At 40.9% G+C, this 18,374-nt stretch overlaps 1 protein-coding gene across 4 annotated transcripts in view; it reads right to left on the reverse strand.

Annotated features, from left to right (window-relative positions):
- RB1 (RB transcriptional corepressor 1) overlaps positions 1–17,266 on the reverse strand; it is an 82,254-nt gene extending 64,988 nt beyond the window's left edge. For all 4 annotated transcript variants that reach the window (XR_008730869.1, XM_055701854.1, XM_055701855.1 and 1 more), the window contains exons 1-7: positions 17,018–17,266; positions 16,691–16,808; positions 7,410–7,522; positions 5,363–5,497; positions 3,512–3,550; positions 2,824–2,891; positions 1,283–1,393 (exon numbers count right to left, since the gene is read on the reverse strand). Coding sequence is in view for 3 of the 4 variants with exons in the window: in XM_055701854.1 (XP_055557829.1) it covers positions 1,283–1,393; positions 2,824–2,891; positions 3,512–3,550; positions 5,363–5,497; positions 7,410–7,522; positions 16,691–16,808; positions 17,018–17,106 (673 nt within the window). In the remaining variant the exon portion in view is untranslated. The remainder of the gene's footprint in view (positions 1–1,282; positions 1,394–2,823; positions 2,892–3,511; positions 3,551–5,362; positions 5,498–7,409; positions 7,523–16,690; positions 16,809–17,017) is intronic.
- Between the last annotated feature and the right edge of the window lie 1,108 nt (positions 17,267–18,374).

Below are 18,374 nucleotides of genomic sequence, written 5' to 3' on the forward strand. Positions count from 1 at the left end.
TAAGCAGTAGCATATGCTTGTCCTGCTATGAAGGACAAATTTAAATTCAGAATGATACAGGAGGAAGGCAGGCACTTGCTTGCCAAAAGCCCATCCTCTCCCACCCTTTATTTGTATTGGTATTAGATTAAAAGTGAGGTTATTTGTTCTTACTTGCAACAAATAATTACTATGTCAGATAAATATCCTCCAAAACATGTACTCATTACTATATTCTTTAAATTCCATCTTCTATGACGTTATAACCCAAGTGGATATTTATTTGTGAAACAAAAGAAATAAAGCAAGTAGATTTAGGCTATAAATCCTAGGATCATAGAATATCTCAAGTTGGAAGGGACCCATAAGGATCATCAAGTCCAACTACCTGCTCCTCACAGGACTACTAAAACTAAATCACATGACTAAGAGCATTGTCCAGACACTCCTTGAACTCTGAGCACCACATCCAAACCCATCAGAGGATAAAAAAATAGTATAAAAAAAACCTGTTTTCTACACACTGTGTCTCCAAATACTTCAGTATATTGATTCCACAGCTTGCAGAAGAAAATATTCAACAGCAATAGAATCCTATCTTTGAAAGTTACCATAAACGCTTACTTTCTCTACCTTTTTAGGGAGCTTTTCCAGGTATTATGTATAAAAACTGAATGTACAAAAAATTACTGCGGAACAGAAGTTTCTATAGTGAAGACCCATTATATATTTTTTTACTTAAAATAGAGATACTAGTTAAGAACAAAGGGGATGTAATAAAAGCTAAGCTATCTACATTTTATCTCTACCATTTTATTTTGAGCTACCACTGCAATTAGGTTTTCTATCCAGCGTGTATTTGTTTTAAATGTCTGTATAGTTCAGTATCTTGTACTTTTCTGTTGTCATCATATTGTTATACGCCAATGCAGTAACAGAGTCATAGCACTATCTCTTCCTTTCGTAACTCAAAGCAAACCTCAATAATAGTTCTTGTTCATCATCAATTCAGAAGCTGAATTCGTTTACCAAAGTAAAACCACTGTTTTAACAAGCCCCTGAACAACTTGTATGGGCAAAGGACATAGCAAATGGATAGCAGCAATAGAAAAAAAAAATTATACGACATACACTGCCACTTTCAGATAGGTAATCGTGAACCTGGATTAAATTAAGTTGAACTAAGCCCCTTTTAATAAGCTTAAGAAGTTTTATTATGTTAATTATGAATGGCAGCATGACTCTAATAGAAATTTAACCAATTTACTTTCTACTTTAGAGAATACGGAACTAAAATCCTTACTGTATGGTTCCTTGAGCATAGCAGGAGGTGACAGTTTGATAAAATAATCTAAGACACACAGCAACAACTGGAAAGAAATCACCAGGTCATCTTCCACTTGCAACACTTTACCTGCAAACATTTAAAAAGGTAAAGAAAACCTCTGTAAGATGTTTGACTTAAAAGTAATTTTGAAAAAATAAAATAAGTCGACTTAATAAAACACTACAATCAGAATTCAGAAAGCATCACACAGGATGCCAGTGTTCTTTAAAGGCTATTCATTTTAAATCACATGGTGCCCAAGAGGTTTGTTGCTTTAGATATACCATATATATAAATATACTGTGCAAAGAATTCTTACCTCTCAGCCCTCCTTCCTGATTTCCTTTGCATTTTACTATAGTGGAGTAACTGTGTAGACTATTTTACCTACATGTACATCTTATTTCTGTGCAATTCTTCCTCACCTTCGTTTTTGTGGTCTTCCATTAGCTTTGTGTTCAGAAAGGAGGAGCTGCTGGTATATAGTGAAAAGAAATTCAAAACGTGCTCTCACACTACATGCTCAGCCTGTCAAATTTATATGAAATTACTTAAAAGTCACAAAAATATGAGCATGAAGAGCACTTTTTAAACTACGTTATTCCAGCTGTTCCCAAATTATGAACAGCAGCCAGAGAAGATCCATGTAGTGATTCCAAACAGCTACAGACCACTACACTGTGCTCTATTTACACATGCAGGTTTTGTATTTATTTCCTATCAGAATGAGCAAGCATCATTCAAGCTCTCCTGTGACTTCAACTATTTGCTGGTAAATTTTAGCTTCCCTTACTCTCAATGAAAAGGCAGGCTAGAAAAGTTTTGTGGGTTTTGTTTTATGCTTATGCTTGGAGAATTCCAGTGAAAAAAGCTCCACAAAAACTCAGCTGATCCAAGACCAGTTTTGATGGCAGAGATGTGTACACTTCACTGATAACAGATCTGGAGTAAGTAGCAATTATGATACACAATTCAGTTCTTCTTGCAGTAGTGCAATGAGACAGGACTCCAAGGACTAATACAATTGTTTCATCACTCAGCTTTAAGTGGAACTTCTGCTTCTCAAGGAAGAATTGTAGCATTCAAAGAATAATCTCAGGGACTTAGTATTTTGTATTTTATTTATAGATTTTATATATGATATATATAAAGCCTATTTTAAAAAAAATCTGCCAGTCTTTTCAGGTAATCACCCATTATTAAAATACTGGCAGACTATAAAGCATCACAGAATACACTAAAATACAGAATACCAACCTTTAAAGTAAAAAAAAAAAAAAAAAAGAAATCTTGGCAAGCTGAACAATATCTATATATTTACATGCAGGAAGTACTACCAGTGAAAAGAATAGCCAGATTACATTTAAAAAAAGAAAATATTAACTAAGTAGTTACAAAAGCCACACAATCAAAACAGTCCAGGAATGATGCTAGTTTCATACTGGACATTTAAAACAAACCCATAAAACCACCTCAACAGTATTTATTAAAATAACTATCTTTTAATCAGAACTCACCTTTTGCCAGCAAAAAAGTAATCCAGTAATTTTTTAGGACTAATACCGAACTGAGTTCAGCCGAAATCCTGTAGACACACAGAAATAAAGACTTTGCATTAACAGTTCTGTAATAATAATGTAATAAAAACATGCTTCAGTCTATGGAACAACTTAAGACAACGTGTAACATGTCCCATATAGTTAGGTTTATTAATAATCTCACTCCATTCCCTATGTAATTATGTAAGTCTCTGTAAAGCTATTCAAGAATCAGGAAATATCTATATTGTCCTTGGAAAATAAAGTGAATGCAGGTAATTCACTTAACAGTTACAAGTTGTTTTCTCTCTTATGCCTTTGACTAATGCCCTATTCTCCAGTCACAGCATGAATTCAAGCTCATTTGGGAGTTGCTAAGGCACCTTTTCATCCACTCATTTGCTGCCGTGATTAGGAAGCTCACTCTCCAAATGTTCCTTTCCACCATGCTGAGACACCTGCCACTGGGTGGCGATCCTCCATGGAGGAAGCGATCAAATATATATCTCATTTCTGCCACCCTCATCATCTCACTGAAATTCAAAGTCCACACTAAACCCCAATTAAACATACGACATACTATGACTTCAGTCAATCTTAATGTAAAAGATAAAATGCTGACACATTTTACATCTTGACAAACGCTCAAAGAGAAACTCAAACTTACTCACTACTAGGTTGTTCCAAATAAATAAGGCCACAAGTCCTAGAAAATTAAAAAAAAAAAATCTTATTTTTAAACACCTTTCAGAAAGCAAACTATGCAGTATCTTTGACTTCAATGTAGCAAAAAATACGCCAGTTCAAAAAAACATTATTCTAACTTTAAAAAAATGCTGACTCTTGATGAACAGATTAACAAAAGACCAACTACAGCCCTGCCAGAGCTGAACTAATGCTGTTGCTTGTGTGTTTAGGTCAAAGCTTAAAAAGCGAAACAATCTTAATTTGGTATAATAAAGTTTGTTACTGTTTTCTTCCAGAAAGACAAGATTCATATGTACATTGTTACTCAGTGGCTTGTAAAACACAGCACAATAGTGCTACAGCTGCATGGAACATTCTATAAAACAGTATTTTAAAATCTGTACTATTTCTGCAGTGTCACTGCAAACCTTGTGGTGTAATGTTGCTTCTTAATTATTCTAGGTACCTGCAATTTCAAGAAATAAATTCAGTTTATTCAAAAACAAAGCAGGGGAAAAAATCTTTCAAATCCTGTTTGAAGAAAATTGTTACTGCAATTCAAGTTTGAAAAAAAGTAAGCAAGTGAAAAAGAGCTAGAGGAGGGACAAAACTCAAAAATGTGCCTGTGTAAATCGCAATGACACTATTACAGCACAGAAGGACTTGCAATTAGTAAAACCAAATTATTTACAACTTTCATAGAACTTCATAGCTTTAGGGCAACTACAAACTTCACAAAAATAGAGATATAAACATTACCCAGGATAATGCTAAGTATGACTGATTAGACTTTGAACAGACAAATGAAAGTTCTATCACATTTATGCCTTGATTCTACAAATTATCAAGAGGTGACCTGCTTTCAAGGGTAACTTAAGGGACATAGGAGAGTCTTTTGTGGTTTGCGAGGCAGTCCTGTAGGTGAAAAATACCACCACAGCATTCTGAAGCAATGGCATCAAGTAATACAAGCATCATGGAATAATGCTTCAATGTTTCATAATATGAAACAGTTATCTACTGGTATATGCTACTGAGAATTTGAGACTGATTAAAAACTGCCTCAGAGGATATCAGATCTGGCCAATATGCATCTGTGCTAGCACATATTAGCCTGTAAAAGGACATACAGTGCAGCAATCTATCACCTTAGAGTAACATCAACTCAAAAAATATGCATTTGAGAATCTCCTGATTTTCAGTTACACACAGAAAGCTCTTAGCAGTCTGACAGAAGTACATTCAATTGATTCTGTACAAAGAGAATGCCCCTCGATTTTCATGGTACAGTCAGCGAAAATACTTGGGAAGGTTTACCTTGATTACAAGTGCGAACTACTAATAGAGCAGGCTCTGCAACACCCCTAGACACTTGAAGAAACAGCCTTCAGTTCCAGATCTGAGAGAAGACCCATCTTATTTGTGCTTTTTTTCTTTCCAAAGCTCCTTAGAAAGAAACTTCTGGATTGAGATTTAGGGAGGGGTGGGCAAGTGGAAATGTAAAGTCTATTATACACAGTATTAGATAGTAAACCAATCCTCTTTATATCTGTGAAAAGATTAATGAAGGGACTAGCAATCACTTGTCACGCTACTCTTACTATTGTTTGTACTGCAACAAGGAGATTGTTTAACAAAGCACTGTAATAGTTACGGAGTAAAATGTAAGATATATTTATTCAACATATGTAAACAGTTCCATTTCACTATTCTGTAAATATTAGTGCACAGTTTAAATGGGCTCTTCTAATATACAGTTTGAAAAATCTAAATACTTAAATGTTGACAGCCATAAAGAATTCATAATTTCAAAATGAAAAACATATACTACCTTTCAAACTTGTGGTATAGTGCAAGTAATACATCATATTTCTTTTTCAGCCTTGATACAGTGCTATCAACTTTAGTGCTTACAGTATCCATGTTAACATCCACCTCTTTCAGAAACTGAAAAAACGTGCATACACTGGTGAAAAAAAAAAAGGAAAAAGATGACAGATTATTATAACTCTGAGAAAGAGTATTCTGAAACAGCTCTTCAAAAAAACCAAACCCACTGCCTTACTTCACTAGACTCCAGCATCTTCTTCCTACAGCTAGCAGCGGCTGGGAAACACTAAACGTTTACCTTGAGCCCCACCTTTACGTTTTCCAGATGTAGGAACACTGGTAACTAGGTGGCAGAGGCATCTTGCGATATGGGCTCTAGACCGAAAGATAATTTTCTTGGCAAGCACAGATATTATCCTTGGCAATCAGAATTTGCTAACTAGACACATCTTTCTTCCTTGCCCTGCCAGCAAAACTACAAATATCCAACACAGACATCTCAATTCCTTTTCTACCTAAAAGTTCTGCTTTAGAAATGTCCTTACTATTCTAAGAACATGAACCTTGTCTCCATCCACATTAAAGAGACACCTGGGAATGAAAACTGAGATGAATGCATTGAATTATATGGAATTTCAAGCCTTGCAACAGATACTGGGTGCAAGGGCATCTCTACCCTTTAGAAATACCATTACACAGGGGACCAAAGTTTTCCCTACTCATCCATGTAATATTATGGCCATCAAGAAAGCATCTTATTGTTATGTTCATAACCAAAATGAGCAGATTGCTAAAAATTAATGAGGAAGCTATCAAATATGTTCAATATAGTATTCTGAGAGATTTTTGGATCTTTGTCAGATTAAAAAACAGAATATAAAACCAGTTCAGAAGTCGATTTAGGAATTCTTTTACTGTGGAATGAAAAATCTTTCCAATATATCTGGGTGACTCTAGAGGATAAGAAAATTGGTAGAAATCTCTGCCAGTTTGGCTTTATAGCTGACGAAAAGCCCAGGGCTAACAAACAACTGAGTATTGCTAGAATCAAAATCAGAGTAACAGCTTAACTCTCTGAAACCCTAAGGGAAAAAAAATCTCTTTCAGTTTGCAGCACAAGTTGGTCTGTACTCAGGTGGAACATGCTGATTGTTGCTGCACAAATGCAATTGGATTTCATCCCTGCAGTTCCAAGTCAGTCAAGGAAGAGATGAAGTCTAAACACAGGACCTGACCACTGTGCTGAGATTGTGCAAGGCAGAAGAGGTATGGAGAAATCTAATCGTAACAGATGACTTCCAGGAAAAGAATATTCTGGCCCAAGTCTGGGGCTACTGCCATGATGTGCCCAGCATTCTGCCTTAGCCCCCTACCCTAGAGCATCAAAAAGCTCTGCCTCCTGCACATGCTTTTGACACACGGCAGAGTTATCAGGCAGACAGCACGGGAATTCTTTTCTTAGATAAATCTAAACACAAGGTATGCCTATTGCTGTTGCTGCCTAAATTTACCTTAAAAGCAGATACTGTCCTATAATCTTAATTTCTGTATTATGAACTTAGTGAATGTACAATGTAACAGTAACAATCCCCTAGCAAAAAGCATGTACAAAAGTATGAAAGTTAGAGTGGTATTAAAATGTTTGAAAAAGAGCAGCATGCTGGAAAACTAAAGAGTAAAGGTGTGGTTTTTTCCCCACTTCTTGATTTAGCCTAAGCCTGATGTTGGAAAAAAGGTTTTTACAGGAAATCTTGATACAGGGAAAGAAAGGAAAATATTTTAAGTGTAATTTACACCAAGTTCAATTGATGAAGACTTTAGGTTAAACAAGAACAATAATCAGCCGTGTGATGCAATCAAAGCCAATCATGGTTGAATCAAGCCAAGTACCATTGCTCCCTCAACTAAAACATGACAGCAAGACTCACTAGTTTATCGAAGAATTCAGAATTCCAATAAGTAACCTTCACTTTATAATCAACTAACCTGTTATGCACAAAGATTTACAATGCTTTAAAAACATTCTCTGTATATATAAATTCACTTACCTTATGCTTATACTTTTCAAAAGCTCTGTGAAAGTGAATGTCATTTCATCCAGGTCAATTGCTACAATAAAGATACAGACTCCCCATGTTTCCTTTTTCTTTTTGTTATAAGCCTTTTAGAAAAAGAGAAAACAGGTTTTATTTTTATTATGCAATAAAAGTGGGTAATATTTGGAAAGCAATCATTTGTCCAAACAGGATTAGAAACGGTAAAACAGAACACCCTCAAGCCAACACTTGACTGTAATAGGCAATTATTTGATAACTGTAAACCATTAAAAGTTTCACATTACAGATGAAAGACCAAGCACTTCAACACTTATTCCTAGAGTACAAGATCAATTTTACCCATACAATTCAGCAAAACTTTGAAATAGAAGCTTTGGTTCCACTAAATGTTTATGCAAAGCAGAAACCACGACTGTTTTTTAAGTCACTATATTTGACCATATAAGACACTGACGGTTGAGGAATCGGGAGAGAAGCCATAAGAAAGAAAACCAAAATCATTACAAGGGCAGGCAATACGTACTCACACACTTCCTTCTCCAGCTAGGTCTCAACCACTTATCACAGCTGAACCACAAACCAATCTCTTTGTTTAGTAAGTCTCTTTGCTTAGTAAAGCCTGATAGTAACAAGCACCTTCAGGCATTTTCCTACCATACATCCGCACTTAAGGTCTGTCTTCCACTGCTTAGAAGTACAGGCTGTCACCGACCATCCTTCACAAAGAAAAGCCACCCCGCAGTGACAGGCGTGCCACCCACAGGGAGATCACTCTTGATGGTTCACAAGCTGGTCACTTGGCATCAGTTCTGATTCCAGTACCCTTCCAAGAAAACAGCATCTCAACAGAAATCCTCTAGAACGCGACGTTTTGCAGAAGCACGGAATTAAAATCTTAAGCAGGTATATCACAGGTTTCAGAAAGAAAGCTATTTTGGAGACAGACTAGGTGTGGGTGCAGCCCTGCAAGACTCCTAGAACAGAAAACTCATAAAATATTCTTCGGACATTTGGCATCCTTGTAAAGAAACCTCCAACACCACCCAGGCCCACAGCACTACGGCAGAGGAGCGGCACTTGAGTATGTCCTTCAGCAGCAATAGGTCAGATGTGACATCTGTTAGAGGGTGCGGCTGAAACAGACCCCCAGAAATGAACAAGCTGAAATACCAAACTTCTATGCTTTTCTATGCTGCTTAGCCTTAGCTCACTCCCTGGCCTGCTTTTTTTAATGCTTTCCCCGATTGCTCCACCTAGCTGCCCCCTAGACAACACCCCTGCAAGCCACAGGGGCCAGGTGACTAGAAAATACGCCCAAAACAAGAATAAGACTTCACCAGACCTGGCTCCCTCCATCTTATGGGGTCTTCCAAAACTAACCTGAAAGGCTCTGCTCTTCAGCACCTGATCATGTCCTCACTTACTCAGAGGTGTAACTGTAACAAATAGCTTGCCATGCCCATAAATGACACAACAATTCTACTAACACCGTCAACAACAGTTATATTTTTCCTCAATTGTTCTGCTTCTTTCTTGGGACCACTGTTTATACATCCATGAAGACTGGCTGGGGCCTCCTCCAGAGAATGTAGTTTTATCGATTTGTGCAATTGATGAGTTATAGTACAGGCTTCAATGCTAAAGTAACGAGCCACCTTCAACAACATGGTAACTGACTGTTATTTAAGTTACTACTTTCTTCCTGCATTCCAACACGTTGTACAACAGAAAACGATTTTGAAAGAAGCTATTAACAGACAGATGCATTTGATAATACATAAAGGAATGGATATTAATATCAAAGTCACTGTCTCTTTGTTTATGTACCATCACATACCACCAGCAACCTAAAGATGAGGCAAAAATATTGCTCTCGAGGGGTCTTTGCACCGAAGAAAAACTTTGCTAAGAAATGCACTCCCGCAGTCTCAGCCAGTCTCAACAATCCTTTGCTGACAGGTACAACAAGCTACCAGGCACGCAAGAACAAAAAAACGTTCTGTAGGATGAGGATGTCTTGTCTTCCTGCATTAGTGTATCTGTGACATAATATAAAAAGCGTTGAGTGTTGAAGCTAAGTAATGACCTACTGAGAAGGAGGACAACTACTTGCTTACCAAGAACACCACTGCCATTGGAGTCGGTTGACCTTGTTTAATAAATAAGTTTCCTTCACTTCGTGCTCCTGCAAACTCGGACCATGACGCCGCTCTGTAAATCATCTCATAGGGCAGAAGGACAGAGTGCTAGGAAGCAGTGAAACTGTTCCTGGTTTGCTGCCTGTTCAAACAAGCCTATCTCTGCTAGGCAGCTTAGCTCTACCCTGGAAGATGAATGCTTGAAGGCTATAGCAATGATTTATTTGGTAAGAGTGAGGTCTGGTTTTGCAAGAACAATCTTTAAACTCCTTATCCAGTATGGTCGGGGGTAACACCTCATTTGTTTCTACCATTAAACAAGACCGCAGCCCCAGAGGCAGCCTGTTACTAGATTCAAACCATTACAGCGTACAGCAAACCAAACTCGTATTGGGTCTACTCCCATACCGACTGCTGGCGTTACAGGATGCTTTGGGCACCTTCTCAACCAGACAGAAGATGCTGAATGACTGCTGGCCTAACAAAAAAAAAATAAATTACACAGAACCCAGGATAAACAGATTAATTTTTTTTTCTAGTAGCAAAGAAAAGGTAAGCCACGCCTAAGCCTGCCTGCTGCTTAACATCAGCTGAGGCAGCGAGGAAAGCATGAAAAAACACCAGACTGGGACTATCCCATCAGCTACTGCTGATTAAAACATCCAAAGATGCAGGTGAACTGCACGTTACTCAGGAAACAAGATTATCTGCCCATACCTGTGCATGAGGATTTCAGTGATTTTTAATATACAAACCATAAACATCATGGGGTAGAAAGGGAGAAGAGGTAAGGAAGTCTTCCTGAGTATTCTCTTCATATCCTTTCCCTCCCAAAGCTCACAGACATTTCTCAAGTTCTTTCCTACAAAAGGAGTTAAAGCTGACCACAGAACAAAAATGCAGCAGCATCACTCCACTCAACTATTTTGCCAGTGTCATAACTACAGGGGAGCCAATTCTGAGACACAAATTAATAGTTTTTAATAGTCAAAAAATCCACCCCAGATGGACTTGAGGGCATGGGAATGGACGTAAGACAAACTCACAGCCAGAAATGCATTTCTGAGGGTTTTTCTCTTGACCACAGCTTGACTCAAGATCTTTGTTGATAAAGCACTGCTACAGAAAACTGGCAGGACAATTGTTCAACATTTGCCCTTGACTGTCAGTCAGTTTCAGTTAAGATGACTTCCAGTGACCTTATTTCAAATCAAAGCCTACCAATCACTAACTCAAATATTATTTAGTACCTAGTAGTCTACATAGTTTTTATTTCAGATTCTGGGGAACCAATGCTATAACTTTGGGCAATGTAGCTCAGTTCTGTTGAATCAGTATAGTTTTCTGTAGGAAAAGATCTCTTACAAACTCTTTCGAAGTATTTGTTTCTCATTCTGGACTTACTATTACTACTATTTAATCCATCAGATCGCCAGTTTGCCTAAATCTAGTGAAAACAACCTGCAGGAGTCACAGGCTTAAAATGCTCAAATTGAACTATTGTGAATTGGGATTCTTGCAACAACGTCTGGAAAGAAGAGGCAGGGTGTTAAAGGCACTGAGAGAAGTAACTTCCGTTCTCTCCTTCAAGAAGTTCTCCAGTGCTAAACCACTCATGATGAGATGGGCACAGGAAGTCTCAGTTCTAATTTGCAGTTAAAGATGTTTATTATTCTGCCAACACTGATAACAGTTTTGATGTCAGCCTGCAAAAGTGATCCAGGAATAGGAACTTGAAATGACGATGCGTAAATGAAAGTCAAGAGAAATGTACATGAGAAACAGCAAACACAGATCCGCACTTGAATTAAATGGGATAGAGGATGTCACACTATAAATACTAAAAAACGAACTTTTGAAGGGGAAGGTGTGGAACTTGCTGACTTACTGAAACCTCAGCTACCACGTCCCTATCAATATAGAGAACTAGCTAGAGGATACAAGAAACATTCACAGGTATGTTTATGATTACAGGGCAGGAAAGATGGCAGGAAAAAAGAATCAAGAAGCATTCACGACAGAAAACTGATCAGAATTAAAACTAGCATGAAAAAAATCTTAGTAAAAAATTCTGAAAGTGAACACTGTATGCACCACCTACACATATGAAGTTCTGCGTAAAGACAGTTAGATCCTCCACTTTTCAGCAAGTATGGATTTAAATTTTCTATTGAACATTGTCTAGAATGGAAGATTACTATTTGTTTGCAGCAGTTTAAATCAAATTCAAATATAATACTAACTAATGGAAGTCAACAGAAAGTTTTGAACCAATGAAACTAGTTCTTCCAATATGAAAACTTCCCATTACACTTTTCTTCATGTAGCAGGATTGGAGGGTACATCAGTCTTTCCCCAGGACAGGCAGAAGATGAATAAAAAAACCCTGTAGGCCAGTTAGTTATGCTTTTAAAGCACAAGGGCACAACACATACAGGCAATACATCTGCTTCGAAGATACTGAGTATGACCAGCAAGAGGCCACGGTGATGATTTATGTTTTCTTTGGGACTTTCAGTAGCTCTTTCTTTAATAACAGAGGATCCTAAAATACATGTAATTTTGGTCATCCATCCAAAGCTTCAGTGGAAAAAGACAATTCCTATGCATTTCATGCTTTTGCCAAAAGCCAGAAGCCTCTGCGTGTCTTTTAACATGAGGATAGGTGGTTTACCAGCTACAGTGGTTTATTTTTCATAAGAAACTACAACCAAAAGGAACTGATTTAACTTAAATGTGAAATTTTATGGATTGGGAACATTTGACCTGCTGATCACAAACTTTTTGGTCTATACAGAGCATTAGGAACTAATTATTTCATTCCTCCACTTAAACTACAGTTCATCTTTTAAGTTTTCTTCACTAAGACCATACTTCAACTCTTGTGCAAATCAAACACTCTACAGCATTTGCATACCAGTGTAAGTCACCAGTTAGAGAGAACTTCAGAATTTAAGATGAGCAATTAGAAAGAAGGAAAGATGACAGAAACATCTTCAGATGCTAGTCTTTCAGGGGGGGTGGGGGGAAGGGAGCAATAACTTCCTCACAGCCACAGGGTACAGAATAATCGCCACTGGCTTGAATTACAACACAGAAACAGATGAGTGTAGTACTTAGGGAAAAAATTCATGAGCAAAGGAAGTTAAACTAGGAAGGCCTAACTATGCAGACTGCACATCTTTCATTATCAGAATTTTTTAATAGTGGGTTAGACAGACACTTAATAAAAGTGACTCAGGAATTCATGAGTCTGAACAGCTGAGCAGCAGCAGGACAACAGCGGGCCACACTTCCCGAACACTGCTATGAAGAGCAAACAACAAAAGGAAGCTCCTGCCCACACACCACATGCTACAGCAAGCTGCACTGAGGAGGCTGAAGCACACCAGACCCTACGCCTCAAGGTCCTTGGCAGACTAATTTCTATCAATTTCCTAAACCACTTCAATTTTGTTTGCAGAAGTTTGGTTCCAATTTAGTCGCCATGTCATATGTTCCTCATGTTGGTTCTTTCCAATGTATTAAACAACAATTCACTCACGTTTCTTTTTCCTGCTTACATCACCCAACATGCTACTTCAGATTCTCCTTTTGCTGTTCTTAACCAAAACAAACAGTAGCAGAACGTAACAAATGCCCTGAACTTTTTCCTAGCAGTATTAGTATGGCTTCCTGGACCTCTCCTAGTCTTTTACTCTAACAATCACATGTTGCTCAAAGTACACTAGTAATTCCTCTGAATCTATTCACTCCATCTAGAGTTTACAGGCACTATTGATTCATAATACAGATTTCAGGACAGTTGTAAAAAAAATAAAAGTACAACAGCAGCAAGCATCAGAGCCAGCTGTTAAGCCAACAACTGTCAGTATGCAACAGTTTTGAAATTAAGACAGTAAGAACTGCAACTTTAAGAAAACATTTTGTTTAACTAGGTAGCTTGGTTTGGTAAAAAAAAGAAATGAGAGAAAGAACAAAAGTCTCTGTACAACATTAATGTAAAAGCTCTTATTTATATGTACACTTCCAGGGTTACAATAAACTTGTGCAGGAGTTCACCAGATTTAAAAATAAAACACCTTCCCAATCATGCATCAGATACCTTCCTTCATACCATACACCAACAGCACTGATTCAGTATGACATTTCTGGAACTAGCATTTGGGGTTTTATCCAAGAGATTTTATTTTATTGTAGAAGTGCGTCATTAAACTCTCGCTGTCACAGAGGGAAGCTTTATGTTCTACAGCTACAAAGGGAAACACCACCATATTTAACAGATAGTTGTATTGTTTTAAACAATCTCTCTCTGCAGGTCTAGTTTTTCCAACTACAAGTCAGCCTCATTTTCCAGAAAGACTGCGTAGCCATCTCTCTCCTGTCACCTTTCTCCTCCTCTACACCTCTCACAGGGGTTCAGCTGTTTTAAGGATTCAAGTCCCAGCTGTGATAAGGTGTAGCTGTATTATCCTCAACCCAAACTGCTGCAGAAACAGGTAAGTTGAGAGCACAGTAAGAAAAGCTACAATGCAGAGCTATGCAAAGTAAGAAAGATATTTCAGCGAGAAGTAGGATCATCAGCAACTCCAAGACACAAAAGAAAAACTATCCATGTGGAAAGATGTGACATCCTGAAGGAAAAAAAGACAGCGAGTCAGCCAGTTCCAGCGGCACCAGTGGCTTCAGCGGGTGTTGGCACAGAGGATTCATTCCAGGGAGCAGCAGACACCAACCTTTCTTCTCCTGACTGATGCCCACCTGGCCAGCAAAGACTTTTAGGTGTCTGACTGAAGTGCAGGCACACTTAGGCTGATAAGTTACTACACTCTAACAATCTTTTGCGTATGTGTGCCAAAAACAATTGCTTTATACTTGCAAGCTACATATACCTTGCTTGCAAAGTCTCTTTGCACATGATTACGTGTACCCTAAGTGACCCAAAAAGTACTAACAGATGTTTTCACTTTAAGTCACTAAATATTCATTGAACAAGGATACAGCAGGCGTTCAGACTAGGTCTAAGCCCACATCTGCACCCTGATTCTCTGCCAGTTACCACTGCACCTAATGTCTGGGCCACACCACTTCCTACTTAGCACTGCAAGTCTCCTCCACATCCTCAGAGGCTTGGCAAACGCAACTCGGAGATCAACCACAAAGAACAAGGCCAGTGCACCAGGTAAAGTAAGATTTCAGGTCTTTATGCTCTGTAAACGGCTTGAGAGTGGGATCATTAGATGCCACCTCTATTCCATCAGCAGTCTGTTGATTTAAGCTAACCCTGTAGCTGGTTTGACTTGAGGAACACAGACATGATCTTGTAGGTATTTGGACAGCTGGCGTCCTGCTATTTCCCTTGTTGCTTGAGAACAGAAAGTTGCTGCATAATCAGCCTCTGTTCCAGTTCAGAGGTGAACAGGTTAGCACTGAACCATGTTGATTTAAACACATACAGCTGGTGCTTGCAGGACAAACACTGGGACAGCCCCTCCAACACAATACCTTTACCAGAGGGGAGAAAGGAGTAGGTATTTAAACACAGCCTCCTCTCATGAGTCCCTGCAACATGAACCAGAGTGTCACCCTGAGGAGCTGGGCTCCCGGTGATAACAGCTTGACTCTGAAAGAGAAGCAGCACTTAATCAGGCTGTTAATTTACTTGACTCACCAACACTCAAGGGAAGCCTGCACTGGTCTCAGCTAAAGCAGCAACTCCTATGCCTGCCAGGTCCCCAGGGAAACACATGCTTGCCAGCTTTGTCATTTCAACACTTTGCTGACACTTTAGAAAGTTTGAGGAAAAGGCCTTGAACCACAACGTAACACAGATTTTTTCCTATACGCTGAAAGGCTCTTAGCATAGTTGAAATAGAAAAATGAAATTGCATTTCAACTGCAAGACAATACATATTAGCTATATGTCATAATGACTATCTAGTCATTGCCACGTTTGAATAGGTAAAGGAGGTCATCTTCAGATGCTGAAAGGAAGGGTTTCAAATGTCCTCTGTCTTGCTTGGTCACCACTAGGTAATGATCAGTAAAAACAAAATTCCGCCTGCAAGTGAAGCTTGCAGAATTACACCAACAACCTGCCTTGTTTTTTTCACTCAATAGAACTGAAAACTTCTAATTTAGTTCATACAGAGGAGCTTGACTATGCTTTTAAGTAAATGTTCTCTGGGAACATCCATGGTCAGAAATGTACCTGTTACTGAAAGAGCTGTACACAGTCTCCCTCCCACACTGCTACTGTATTGCATTGTGAAACCCAAATGCCCCAAGAGCTGGTATACCCACACTGCGGTTTAAAAACCACAGACAATAAGGTATTCCTAGTGACAGCATAGCTGTGGCAGGTCAGCTCAAGTTGCAGAAGAATAAGCAGAGGTCGCAACAAATACATGGATGCTGGACCACCCAGCGCAAACACTACCCCAGCTAAGTATTTTAAATCTAATTCAGTTCTGTATAACAAAGCTTTGGTCATGATTTAATTCTATTGTAGCTGTTCTCTGAGTCAGCACTAATACACTGAGAAGAAGGGGGGGCGGGGAATCAGGAAAGGGCATAACACTTTAATCTGTTTACACATGCCCAATGACTAACTTTGAACGGAAATACCGCGACAGTAAGTACGTACAGATTAACATTATGTAGTAGAAAGAAAAAAAAAAACCAACAGTTTAGCATACAAACATCCCTTTCTCTGCAATAGCCTTCTCCAGACCCCTTCTGCAGCCTCATAAAAAAGGAAGAAGAAATACACAGAAAGAGACGATGAGATGACCTGTAGAAAGTGACTCAGACATATCTGAAATAACTTGCGGGTCGAAGAATTTGCCGATCACATGGTGGTGACGTCTACTGTCATTTAGTAGTAACCTACAAGAATTCTAGAGTCCAGACCTTTAAGGGAAAATATTAAAAGGGAGATGTATAGAAACCAGTTTATACAGATACGTGCACGGCACCATCCAACATCAGCCTAACCGCCCTTGGAAAAAACAAAGCCATGCCACAGGAGCCCTGGCTGCGAGGCACTCGTCCCCCAGCCCGGCCGGGTCACAGCTCGCTGAGGGGGCACAGGCCAGACGCGACAAGCGGGACGAGTTACACGGCGGTACTCACCGGGGCGCCGTCCGCAGCCGACAGGCTCTCGTAGGTCCGCCACGCCTTCTCCCTCGCGCCCTCCGACACCTTCAGCGCATCGCAGAGCGCGACGAAGTCCGCCTCGCCGACCTCCAGCCTAGCGAGAGCAAAACCCGTCACCAGCGGCACTCCGGCCCCACACCGGCCCGCAGCCCCGCGCGGCCGCGCCAGCTGCCGGGGGGCGCCCCGGCCGCCCCCGCTGAGGAGCCCGGGGGGGAGGCACAGCGCGGACCCCCGGGGGCGGGGAGCCCCGGCAGCACCCCGGGCCCGCCGCCTGCCCGGCCCGCCGCGGCCCGCCTAGCTCACCGGGGGGCGGCGGGCGGCGCGGAGCCGCCGTCGGGGCTGGCGCGCTGGCTCCTGGCGGCGCCCGCCCTGCGGGGGGACTTGGGCGGCATGGCGGCCCGCGGCCGTCGGGCCCCGCCGTTCAAGCGCCCGCCGCGGGCGGCAGTAACGACGGGCCGCCGGCTACCGCTCCCCTGCCCGCCGCCCAAACCGCGGGAAAACTGCGTCACCGCTGCGCCGTCACTTCCGGCCCGGCTGCCGCTCCCCCGCCTCACCCGCCGGCGAGGAGCCGCGACCGCGCCCCCTCGGCACCCGGAAAGAGAAGCTGCCCGCGCCAGCCGGCTCAGCCAATGAACGCGCGCCTTTCTCCGCGCTAGCCAATAGGAGCCCGCTCCGCTTCGGGCGGATGGGCGACCTGGAGTGAGGGCGCGGCTCGAGGGCGGCGGCGGCGGGCGGGGCCGGGCCGGGCCCCTGAGGGAGCGGCGGGGCGGGTGGGTACCGGTCCCGGGGTTGGGGCTTCTCGCCCTCCCAGGCTGGGTTCCGCGGCTGGGGTGACTCACGGCTGAAAAGGCAGCAGGAGCGATGGCATCTGACTGCCGCAGGTGACAGGTGACCGAGGGAGCAGGGACGTCGTGGTGAGGTGCTGGGCGCCGCCTCCTCGCAAAACGAGCAGTTGCCCCCGCGGCGGGGCAGGCCCTTCAGGGCCCTTCGGTCACCCCAGGGACGACAATCCGGCTATGGCGGGTATTTCAGGTGCTCAGCAAGCTGGAGGCAGCCGGTAACATCTCTTCTGTAACGTGGGAAGAACCAGAGCCCGTGCATTAGAAATAAGTAACCGGATGGGTGTAGAGCAGGACAGAAATTTCAAATCCTTTATAACCATCTCTCACCCTGAAATTCATCCAAGTCCTAAATAAAATGTAACTTTTAACGCTGTGCATTGCAATTACATTTAATGTAAAAAAATCTCCAGGCTTTGGGCATCTTCTGGATTTTAAGCCAATGAGATTCAAATCCCCAATGCCCCAATTCACAGATCTTAAAAATCTACTCTGCCGTCTGCAGTTGCAGACGTCTGCAGTCCATGTTTAGAAGGCAGATCGCTGCTGCAAGCGAGCACATTTAATTTCATATTTTTATGATTACAACTTCTTGGAAGAAGCAAAAATATTTGTATGTAAGGACTCTTCCTACATGCACGTATTTTTCTTTCGTCTGTAAAGCAACTAGTTTTAGTGAGGTTGCTGTCAAAGCTTCAGATTTTAAAAAACAATGTGAGTACAACTATGGCATACAATAAAAATTCGTTAGTATTTAAAGATTCACACACTTTATTCATTTGTTCAGGCTTTTCCTTTATATTCATTAACTTAATTTAAAA

Source organism: Falco cherrug, chromosome 2, assembly GCF_023634085.1.
Source record: "Falco cherrug isolate bFalChe1 chromosome 2, bFalChe1.pri, whole genome shotgun sequence".
In the NCBI taxonomy this organism is placed as follows: domain Eukaryota; kingdom Metazoa; phylum Chordata; class Aves; order Falconiformes; family Falconidae; genus Falco; species Falco cherrug.